The sequence below is a fragment of the Silurus meridionalis genome, chromosome 13, assembly GCF_014805685.1.
Source record: "Silurus meridionalis isolate SWU-2019-XX chromosome 13, ASM1480568v1, whole genome shotgun sequence".
Lineage (NCBI taxonomy): Eukaryota > Metazoa > Chordata > Actinopteri > Siluriformes > Siluridae > Silurus > Silurus meridionalis.
Genome location: NC_060896.1, coordinates 22,351,068 through 22,362,536, shown reverse-complemented (window position 1 = coordinate 22,362,536; position 11,469 = coordinate 22,351,068). Strand labels below are relative to the sequence as shown.

Here is an 11,469-nt window from a genome sequence, read left to right as displayed (position 1 = left end):
AGGTGGAGAAGGTGAAGGAGGTCAACAGTGCAAAGTAATGAATAGTGTGTTCGAGAGGTGAAAAAAGAGTGCAGAAGGATATCTGCAAGAGTGAAAGGGAAAGTTTATAGGACTGTGGTGCGACCTGCGATGTTGTATGGTTTAGAGATGGTGGCATTGAGTAAAAGACAGAAGACGTTTTGGAGACAAGGTGAGGGAGGTGCGATTGAGATGGTTTGGACATGGGCAGAGGGGTATATCGGTAGAAGAATGCTGAGGATGGAGCCACCAGGAAGGAGGAAAAGAGAAAGACCAAGGAGGAGGTTTATGGATGTGATGAGGGGGGACATGCAGGTAGTTGATTTGAAAGAGGCAGATGTAGAGGACAGGGGGGTATGGAGATGGATAATCCGCTGTGGCGACCCCTACTGGGAGAAACCAAAAGAAGAAGAATATATATATTTATGTAAGTGAAATAATATAATGTGCATATTATATTATCACTATGCATATTTCATGATTAATATTTTTTATGCAATTTAATTATTGCATAACAATAAATTTATCTCACCATAAAGCAGTATCAGTGCGAGCTTCATTTATTTCATTACTTCATTTACCGTTTCAAAGAAAAAAACTGCGACTGCAACAAGTGCAAGGAAATCGGCCGAGGCGGAAGTGGTAATCTTTCAAAAAACCTTGTAAAAGTCAATAAAATTGAATTTATTCGGTACTAAATGATCCGGTACCGGTTAAGGAGGAAAGGAGGGATTTTATTTTTATTTGCGTAAAACTGGTCGTAGTAAAGCCTGGGGCACGCGCTGCTTTTTCACGTGCGCGTTTTCTGAAACTTTGCGCGCGCTGACATTTTGCGGCTCCCACATGAGCTCGCGCGGTGCTCGTGCGGAAGACGTTTGGCGCGTTGCCACGGAACAGGTGGTGGTGGAGGAGGAGGAGGAGGAGGAGGTGGTGGTGGATTTCATGATCTGAAACGAAACTTCCTGAAACGCCATGACTCATCTTTGGCTCTATCGAAAATAAGTGATAAAGCTATAAGAGGAAAGCGAAATCGGACACTTTGGGATCCGGACTGATTGAACAGGTAGGAGTGTTGTGTTTTTCCTGCTACAACTTTATTTCCGGCTCGGAAACAAACTGAGACCAAACCGTCAAAAAAAAAAAAAAAAACAATAATGCCGTGTTTGCATAACATTTTAGTCTTTTAGACGTCGTCTCTCGTCGTCTTTTTCTTTCGTACCAGTCTTCCCTGGATTTCTGTATTATTCTAGAGGGAAAGTCTGAGTCAATTTGGGGGAAATGCTAATAGGAATGCCTGAGATGACAGACAGGCCAAGCTGAGGCGTGGACATTGGTAGTGTGTGTGTAGGCGAGCGGCGGCATGTGACCCGCTTCCCCCGGCTATTTATTCTCTTTTATTCTCTTACAGCTGGACAGAAATGCGGATATCGATATTTGTGCTGTGCGCCTTCACTTTTTATGGACTCTCTGTGTGTGAAAAAGATACCAAGAGCTCCAGGCAGGTAGAAGAAAGAAATGCAGGTGAGTTTATTCAGGAATATAAACCAGGTCCAAAGTATAGTGTTCAGTCAGAGTGTTAGGGAAGGAGCAATCGATACTGGTGTTGTATCGAGAAGATCGATTCTTATATTAATTAAAATAGTACTTTTGATATATACTGATTTTTTTTTATTATTATTTGTATTGTTTTTAGAGTAAAAAAGGAATGATAAAAAAAACGTAAATCAATTTGAATAATATAAAGATATAAAATATAAATATATACACAAACACGTAATTCACGTACAATCTCAGAGAATTCATCTTTACTATCACTTCATCTTTACCATCTGAGAGAATTCCTTCAAAAGATCTATAAAACTTTACAGGGAAAAAAACAAACCTGAAATGTTTCATACACGCATTGGTGTTGATATTAAGAATATTGTTTATGAAAGTGTTATAGTATTGAATTAAAAAGAAAAGAGGCCATCTCTTAGTCCTAGTTTAGTCCTTTATCCTTGAAACTGGAAACTAATTACAATAAACATGTTTACACAACTTCAGCCTATTCCTGGACACTGTTTTCAGTATACACTGTTTCGGAGGATTGTACATTTTCTTGCGAAGCCGGTGAGAAAAATAATGAACAAAGAGACTTCATAACATTGCCTCTGTATACCGCTAATATGGAACTAACAGAATCAATTCTGTCATAAAAAGAAAACCCACACCGGGCCATTAAACTGCTTTTCAATCCGGTGTCCAGTTACTTTTGAGCATGTGAAAGTGTATTGAGTCAACCACATGTTGATTGCTTCATTTTTTCCATCACTCTCCAAATACTTATGGACCTGGTTGTATATTCTTGTGTGTTCTGTAATGGTCTAGTTATTTATTGGAGTGTTTTTTCCTGAACTTTCCACTGACTAGTCAGAGTTATGATGTTATTTATAGCCCTGTTTTCCAGTTATTAAAAGTTTGGATTACATCTATTAAATAGAAGGGAACAGTCAAATACGATGTCATATTAGTAGGTAATGATATTTAATGTTCAATCAAGTAACATTACTTCTCTAGTAACATAATTAAGTTATTTACTTAATAGCCACATTAATAGCCAAGTGTCTACAATTGTCTATCCTCATATATCATGAGGAATATGGGATTAAATAATACAAACTACACAGTAAAAATCCCACAGTGTCACATTAACGAATCCAGTCCACTAATAAATTGAGCTATTCATTCAGAAATGTTTATTTCCCTACTGTAGGTGTTCATTCTTCACCATAGGAATCAATTGAACATGTGAGCCAACAGAGTAAGAGGTTATTGAATGCTGTGGTTGTTCATTCAACACCATTAAGGCAAATTTCTGTCAAATAAGTTATTGAGATGTGAAAAAAGCTGCCACAATAAACCTATTATTAGCCCTTTGTTTCACTTTTCCGATTGCATGTTGGTGCAAACTGAACATTTATTAATCAATATGTGCAACATTTTTATACACAGCAACATGTTTGTCCTAACCACATTATTTGTTCAAGCATATGTCTCAGTGCTTCATTATAGGAGATGCACTTTCTGTGTGTTCTCTAGAAGCCCTATCACATTCCACCAGCCTCTATTGCTGGCAGACGAGATAATTGTATCTTCGAGTGACATCAGTTAGTTTGAAGGCAGTGAAATAATCCAACTGGCATTTAAAAACATTTTCTTGCTTTACTCCAGAAATACATTCGAGTCGTCATTGGTCTGTCTTCATGCTAGTTATTGGCTAATCCTTTTAAAAATTCTATCGAATTATTGGCCTCCATGACCCTATTCTATTCAGACTCCAGTGTACTCGTGTTGCGTGACTTTCTTCAGCTTCCTCCGCTGAACGCAGGGCAATTTTGCTAAGGGAAATTCTCTTCATATGTAAGCAAAGACACACCAGGTCACACCTGTGCTATGCCTTAGGCTGAAACATGCCCAAGCAGCAATTGATAACACGAGGAATTGTTTGTGTTGCGCATGCTTAACCAGGAAGAGTTTTCAGCACAGGCTAGCAAGCAGAACAGCTGGATGCGTGCGCCCATCTGACCTCCATACACTGCACAGATGAGGAGGTGTTAAGAGTTTAAAGAAGAAAGACATTGATGCCTTATTCTCTTTAAAAAAAAAAAAAAGGGAAAAAAAGAGGATGTTTCCAAGGCACCCTTTTCTTTCCCTCCAGTACAAATGGTGGAAATCATCCCTGCAGAGTGATTTATTGAAGAGGTGATTGGGCTGTGAAGAAGAGCATTGATCTAAGAGAATTTTTTTCAAAAGCAGAAGTCAAAAAAGAAAAAAGGAAAATGATCTCTTGTCAACAATAATTTCATTTAAAAACTACATAGTCTATAAAATCAAAAAGGAAAGAAGTGGTGTCCTCCATCTCCAGTTTATTGACCTACTTTTCCTTCCATCTACCTGCACAAAAGAAGAGCGTTGATATGCAGGACCAGTGTAAACGCCCTGAGAAGCTAAAAATTCAGTGGCCGATTGTGATCATGAAGACTGGAAAGTCATGATATGAGTGGAAGAGACTGCAGAGAGCAAATCGGGCAGCGAGGCAGCTCCTCCTGATGTTCCTGGTACTCTTGGAGGAAATTGATGTCATTTGGAATGAATGACTTTACCAGCAAGGTGCCCATTAGGGCTAAATCTGCTCTCGACATTCATGGGTTGCCTCCCACGGAGCCACTTGAAAATGTGACCATGCCACCCAAAGCAACTCAAATCGAGTTTAACTGAACATGCCTATAAAGCAGTTGGTCTCTCAGGCAGAGCTGTGATCCCCAATGCGATATCTTTGCTAACCACATACCAAGGTGTCAGCCACTGCAGGTCAGACACAATGGGGAAAAAACTGTGCCGTTACCGACCTCTCTTCTCTTTCCTACTGTATAGTTTAAGCCACAGGCAAGGCAATGGCCACAGTGGTTATTCAGGAGAGAGGATCCTGGCTTGTTAGCTTTGGCTTCAGCAGTTTAAAGAGCAATTTGTTACCAAGGATGTAGGCATACTGTTAAGGCCAAACCCATTATTTATTACCAAGGTCATGAATTCCATCGTTCCATTTGAATTAAAAGCTTATTGGCTTATTCCCCTTTGTTTCGGCAGAGAAACATAGACTGGGTGCATTATGCTTAGTGCGCGCTCTGCGTATTTATACAGAAAGGACTGTGGAGTTTGTAGGGATCAGCTGTTTGGTTCAATCCGATAACCAAATGGTAGAAACTTTTGACTGTGGGTTTTTTTTGTTTTTTTTGTTTTTTTTTTTTTTTGGGGGGTGGGGGGTATTCCCCCCCAGTAAGGATTTCATGTCCCCAGCTGGTTTGTTTTGACATACTACAAGGTTTATGTTATTGTCGTGGGCTCATTTAAAGAGGGTCACGATATGCTATATTTGTAAAACAGTGATTTGGTTTTTCCTTATTGGAAGATATTTGTTTTTTTTTTTATTGGATGTTACAATTTGTTTAATGCTTTATTAGTCTTCATGAACTCCTCCAGCCCCACGAATGACTTTTCTGGTTGATGATGGATTTTAACCAGGCTGTTTAGCAATCCAGTATCCTATAGTGAGACACCAAAACATTAAGTGAGATCTCATCAGATCGGGCTACTTGCTGTGTGAAGCGAGAAAGAGGTATATATTGCCTGAGAGCTGCCACTCCCAGACACAAGCGTCACGTCTGAAAGCCAAGAGGTTGATATCAGCATAATGTGATCGGCCTTCTGAGGCATATCCTCTAGTCAAACTCCTCATTTAATCCTCTTATTAACCTCTTACTGGCATCAATATTAATCATATTTGCATTTTGATTTGTTACAGCATATGTGTAACTTTGTTCATTTTTGCTCTGGACAGTGTTCACGGAAGAGCAGGAAGCCAATACGTTTTTGGGACGGCATCTGCTGTACAACCGATTCGATTTCGAAATCTTCACCCAAGGGAATTTAGAAAGAGAGTGTATCGAGGAAGTGTGCAACTATGAAGAAGCCCGTGAGGTTTTCGAAAATATTCCAGACACAGTTGAGTAATTTGATTCTTTCCTGCCAGCATATTCTTTTGCCAGACCTGTGCCATCGACCAACAAACAACACTTTGTGACTCATTACAAAAACACACCTACTTAATAAATGCACAAACTGTTTTCTGTTTTCTTGCTGGGTAGGCCAACTTGTTTATCATGTTGATTTACACATCAAGTACTGATTAAGCAGAACTTCCTAATTTATTTTCTCGTTTTGTTTTCATCAGGATGCATTCTGGAAAAAGTATACAGAAGGTAAGTAGAAGCAGTTTGTTCTCACTGGTTCTATGACCTGATTTGCATTTCAACTATTGCGTTTATCAGGTTTGGTTTTCAGTGTTGCAAAATAATAATTTTATGATTATCTAACCTGATGAAATTACTTTTTGAAAGAGTTTCACATAAAATGTACAGAATGTGCTGGAAATTCAGTTATTAAAACATAAATGCAGGTTTGCAAGGAAAAAGCCATCATTTTGGCAAATTACTGTCTGTCTGGAATTTCACATCTTCTCCCTGTGTCCATGGGGGCTTCCTCTACATTCTCTGGTTTCTTCTCCCTTCCCAAAATTGGAATTGCATCAGCTATGCTTGAATTGCCCCTTTGTTTAAATCAATGTATGCATGGTTGTTCCATACAGGGTAAATTCACACCTTTTGCCCTGTGCCCCCAGTAATGCATTCTTGGTCTGCCGCAACCATCACCAGGGTAAACCATTACTTTATACCAGATGAATAAATTATTGGTGAATCAAGATGGTGTTTCAAAGAATTGAAATTTTTGAGAGTATTGGAGTATTTACCAGACATAAATATATTTAAAAAATGGTTTTGTCAAAACGTATGTATTCAGCATCAGGGCTGTAGTGAATCAGGACGCTATTCTAGGAACACTGGAGTACTCCAGCCTGCACGGAATGCCATGCACACTCATTCACACTTTGGCGAAATGTAGGAGAACGTGTGAAGCTCCACGCCGACAGTAATCTGAGCTCAAGATTGATCTGGGAACTCTGCAGCTCTAACTAAAAAATTTTAATATATTAGGATATGCACTATTTGGACAAAAATATGGGGAAACCTGACTTTTTTTGCCGTATGTGCCTTTTTTCTTTTTAGTTGCGGATTAAAACGTTCATGACGCCAAGAAATTAATCAAGAAGTTACATAATCTTATCTTTTATGAACTGCTCTTGGCTCTGTGTTTATCTGCTGTCCCAAACCAATTTCTCCATTTTTTTTATAACTTAATATGATGACATTTGTACAGGGGACATTACGATACGGATAGCTCTTATCTTTAAACAGTGTCATTCTTGAGACATACCGTATTATCCCTTTCAAAGTATCTGCTTATAGCTTTTTATTTTTAAATAGAATGACAACAGCATAAAACACTGTTGTGAAAGTACATGGTGCAGATATTTGGTTTATGATCTAAACTGATTTTTCTTTTGTGCTATGCAACACCTGGGGATTTCCATTAGATCCATTGTTTCCATGACTTCATTATTTATAACTGTGTAGCTATGACTAACTGTTTCGGTTTTGTTCTACACCGAATACCTCCATGTGACGTGTATGAAGGTGTCCTCAGTGCTTTGTTACGCTTGCCGACTCAGTTGTTACTCGCTGTAATGCGAAGTTGGGTGAACATTAATTTTCCACCCCTTTGTTTGCTGTAATGTGGCGATGCAGGTTTGATGACACAACGTTTAACTTTAGGAAAATGTTTATCAGTTAAAGATATCTTTATGCGTCGTTCAAGTTTTCTGTCATTTATCAATTTTTTTTTTTTTTTTTTTTTGTCTGTTGTGTCTCTAAATGAGCATCAAGTCTCTTAAAAAGTCTTAACACAAACCTTTAAAATTGTTATAACAACTAAAATAAGGCAATCTAGAGAGTAGCATGATTGATTAATATCAAATCCTTGAAGTGGAACGTGACAAGACATTAAAAGTGTTCAATATTTACAGACGTTGCCTGAAATGTTTTCAACAGTCATTGATTTGTTGAAATACTGAAGGTTAAACGTGATGGTTTTAACTAGTGTATGTTATGAATCTATGGCAAAATTTGTTATGTTTTATTAATATTAGCTGCTCAGGATCAGGGGCAGAAAATCGATGTGACAGCTCTGTTGGTGGGCCTCATCGCAGGGGGAGTGGCCATCATCATATTGGGTCTCCTGATCTGGTATACCTGCCAGAACACTTGCAAAAATAAGTAAGGACACGATGCACATACCTTACACATGTTACATACATTACACACACATTATCTTTTCCTGATTCTAAGAGATTGTTTTGCCCATTATTTCTATGATTAGTATGGAGACATGCTTTTTTTTTTTATCCTGTTTAATATGAACTCTGTTTTTTTTTTATTATTATAAATTGAAAAAATGTTATAAATTATAATAAAGTCTAATTATAATATATGCTAAGAATGTCATTTAGATATAAATGTTAATGTGGCTTGCACAGTGGAACAATGTGTCTTGTTTTTCTCTCAGGAAGTATATTTTACAGCTGTATAACATTGCACAGTGGTGGAATATTTATTTTTTTAACTCTGTTAATGCAATATAACATTTGGACTGTTGTGTGTGTATCTTCAGGCCTGTCAGGACTCGTTCAAGACGCAGTAATGCCTCTGTGATCATCCGGAGGCTAGAGGAGGTGTCGCTGCACCCCATCCCTGCTCCCTTATCAGACGATTTGGAAACGCAAGGTCTTCCGTCATATGAGCAGGCCATCGCTATATCTGGACCACACGATGCTCCACCACCACCATATCCTGGGTACATACACACACACGCACACAGGCACAATGATTTAAATGCATGAATTCTAATGTTTTGGGTTAACTTTTTTTTTTTTTTTTACATGAATTTTTGTGCAAATGGAATTGAGATTTGTCATCTTAAACTTAACAGACTTTACTTTGAGATACATATAGTATATACTTTTAATGCATTCCATTAATAAGGCATTTGTGTAGCGTTAGGCAACTTTCTAATGTGGTTTTTCTAACGCACACCAAGTTGGACTTTAGAATGACATTAATCTGAGTAATCGATCTTTTAGAGCTCCACCTACAGGCTATGAACTTAATGTGTAATGGCATTTCTACACTTTACTGGCTACAAGTTTCAGGATCTTGAAGGGTTCTATCTGACTGATTGTCTGCATTTTCATGTACACAAACTCTAACTGTATCATTAAAAGTGTCTCTGTTTTAACCAAATTCCTTGCGATATTAATACTAATACCCATCACTTGCAATTATATTGTAGAGTAATGCACATACAGTAAGTTTAAGATCACATCACAAATAGATGAACACTCACTAAAGGATTAAACTGTGCCACAGTAAGTATCTAAGAAGGGTATAAAACCATTTCTCAAGTTTTGAATGTAACAAGCAGCGTTGTGGGATCAATCCTCATTAAATGAAACATTTTTTGGAACAATCGCAAATCTGTCTGGGCAAAACTCAGGCATTGGTCAGAGAAGATACCAAGAACCCAATGGCCACTTTAACAGAGTTTCAGAATTTCTCAGCCCAGTTGGGAAAACCTTCTTGAAAGTGAATCATCCAAGAATATACTCTGGGGTCTTTATGGTAGAGTCTAAACAAAATATGCACCTGTGTAAAAGGCATAAAGCAGGCACTTAAGTGAGATAAAGAAAAATATAGTCTTAGTCTGATTAGGAAAAATATCGTCTGGATCTCAACATCTAGCAAAACCCAAGTTAGTAATGCCATCCCTTTGTTAATGCATTACGAAATACAGGTGTGAAATGCTAATAGGGAATTATCTCAGAAGACTTGAATCTGTAATTGCTGCTGAATGTGCTTCTGAATAAAGAGCCTTAAAGCTTGTTATTGTGGGTTAATAAAAAAGGAGGGGGGCTGAATACCCACTGTACTTATCCATCTGTGCATACATCAACATGCAACTTAAACGTCGTTATATCTTATTTAATGTAGACTCATGAATATTTCTCTGTGAATAATTACCAAACTATCCTTTTTCTGCAGGTCGAGACCAGGCACCATTCGACGATAACCAAAACCTGCCATAAAAAAAATGTCTTGGGTGTTGCTTAATTTAAACCAGAAACTGTTTTGTTATGAACTGTTTTATTTCAGAATCACTTATAGAGCTGGCTTATTGGTTATAAATAATGTACTGGTTTTACACTAATTTGAAAGTTGCGATATATGTATGTGCTTAATTTATCTATCATTAGACTGCTTCTCTGTTTTGCAGTGCTGTGTAAATAGCTTGCTGACCAGGTCATTTCAGTTTACACTCGTGAATGAAGCACACTAATATCATGCTAAATGCAAATAGCTTATAATGCAGTTGATTATAGCCCCCTGTGTCTGTGACGGCTTTTGATGAAGGAAAATAGTGAAGAAAGTTTTGAAGGCGATAATTGTGAATACTGCATGTAGACCTCACGTTTTTTTTTTGTTTTTGTTTTTTTCTTTAACACTGACCTACCAAACAAAACCAGCTTTACCTCGTTTACCTCAGATTTTAATAATGGTTGTAGATGTGCTTGTAATTAATGACATTGTTTCTTTATACATTGTTAATCATTGTTAGTTTTTTATATATATACATTTTCCTGACTGTAAATGTGTAATGTAGCCACACAAATCAGAACACTGTGCTATTAAATAATAAATGCAGCTGGGGGGTTTCTCTTGAGAAAAAGAAAGTGGTTTTGTGGGAAATAAGATGGTAAACCAAAGGCCATGTTGGCTGACTTTTTTTTTTTTTTATATATATATTTTGATACGTCTGTTTGCCACAACAACTAGAGCTAATATATGTTTAATATAAAACAATTAATTCAATAAATTAACGTGAAAATATATTGTGTTTCTTATATATCACACCCATTACATAACACTGTATGCATGATGCACATTAAATGTAAAAAATTGGAAATTATTTAAATCAACCATATATTATTTTTTATAAAGATCAATTTAAGAACATTACAAAAATATATATTTGAAAGTTGCATTCCTCTAAACGTTTATCGATATTAACTAAAATTGTTTATCAGTCTTTTATCATTGATTATATAAAGTCAACTTTTGTCATTTTTAGAGTTTTGTATTTCTTATTAAGAAAATGTCTTGAAATACACTTTTTTTTTTTTTTTTTTTTTTTTTAAAGAGTTTAGTGCTTTTGTTGTGTAAATATAAAGTAAAATTTGTATTATACAATCTTATTTGATGTAATACATAATATAAAGTAATAAACAGTAATTAACATTTTATTATATGATTATTTCTATTTTTAATCATATTTACTTTGATTCAATTAAATGTAATAAGTTATACATTTACTTTTTTAATATTTTTTTCTAATGTTACTCATATATATATATATATATATATAATATATAATTAATATATAATTTTAATTATATGGTTGTATTTAATAATTCATACATAATATAATGTAATTAAACATTGACATATTTGTTATATAATTGTTTATGGTAATATATAATAGCAAATACATAATTTGATAAAACAATATTTACATATACTTTTATTATATAATTATTTATTTTTAATCAAAGAATATTATAGATATAATTTTGTATGGCTCTATTCAATAATAAATAGATAATATAATGAAATTTCATTTATATATATATATATATATATATATATATATATATATATATATATATATATATATATATATATTCTGTTTTTGTCATATATTATGGATATAATTTTAATGTTTTAATGTAATTTTAATAAATAGTTTAATGTAATATATGTATATATATAATATTTGTGTATGTATTTATTATATATGGATATTATTTTTATATTATTATAGACCTACTGAAAAAGAAAAATA

At 35.5% G+C, this 11,469-nt stretch overlaps 1 protein-coding gene across 1 annotated transcript; it reads left to right on the top strand.

Annotated features, from left to right (window-relative positions):
• The first annotated feature begins 928 nt into the window (after positions 1–928).
• Positions 929–10,457, top strand: prrg4 (proline rich Gla (G-carboxyglutamic acid) 4 (transmembrane)). Its single transcript, XM_046865020.1, has 7 exons — positions 929–1,081; positions 1,427–1,539; positions 5,399–5,562; positions 5,792–5,819; positions 7,664–7,790; positions 8,185–8,367; positions 9,612–10,457. Exons 2-7 carry the CDS (start codon positions 1,437–1,439, stop codon positions 9,637–9,639), a joined length of 633 nt encoding a protein of 210 aa, XP_046720976.1. The 5' UTR covers positions 929–1,081; positions 1,427–1,436; the 3' UTR covers positions 9,640–10,457.
• The last annotated feature ends 1,012 nt before the right edge of the window (positions 10,458–11,469 follow it).

What these genes read in the sequence shown, in the direction of transcription:
- prrg4 (XM_046865020.1), top strand. Translation starts at nt 1,437, where the DNA reads ATGCGGATATCGATATTTGTGCTGTGCGCCTTCACTTTTTATGGACTC. An exon ending in TCGAAAATATTCCAGACACA is followed by an intron (nt 5,563 to 5,791) that starts GTTGAGTAATTT and finishes TGTTTTCATCAG; the next exon opens with GATGCATTCTGGAAAAAGTA. An exon ending in CTGGAAAAAGTATACAGAAG is followed by an intron (nt 5,820 to 7,663) that starts GTAAGTAGAAGC and finishes TATTAATATTAG; the next exon opens with CTGCTCAGGATCAGGGGCAG.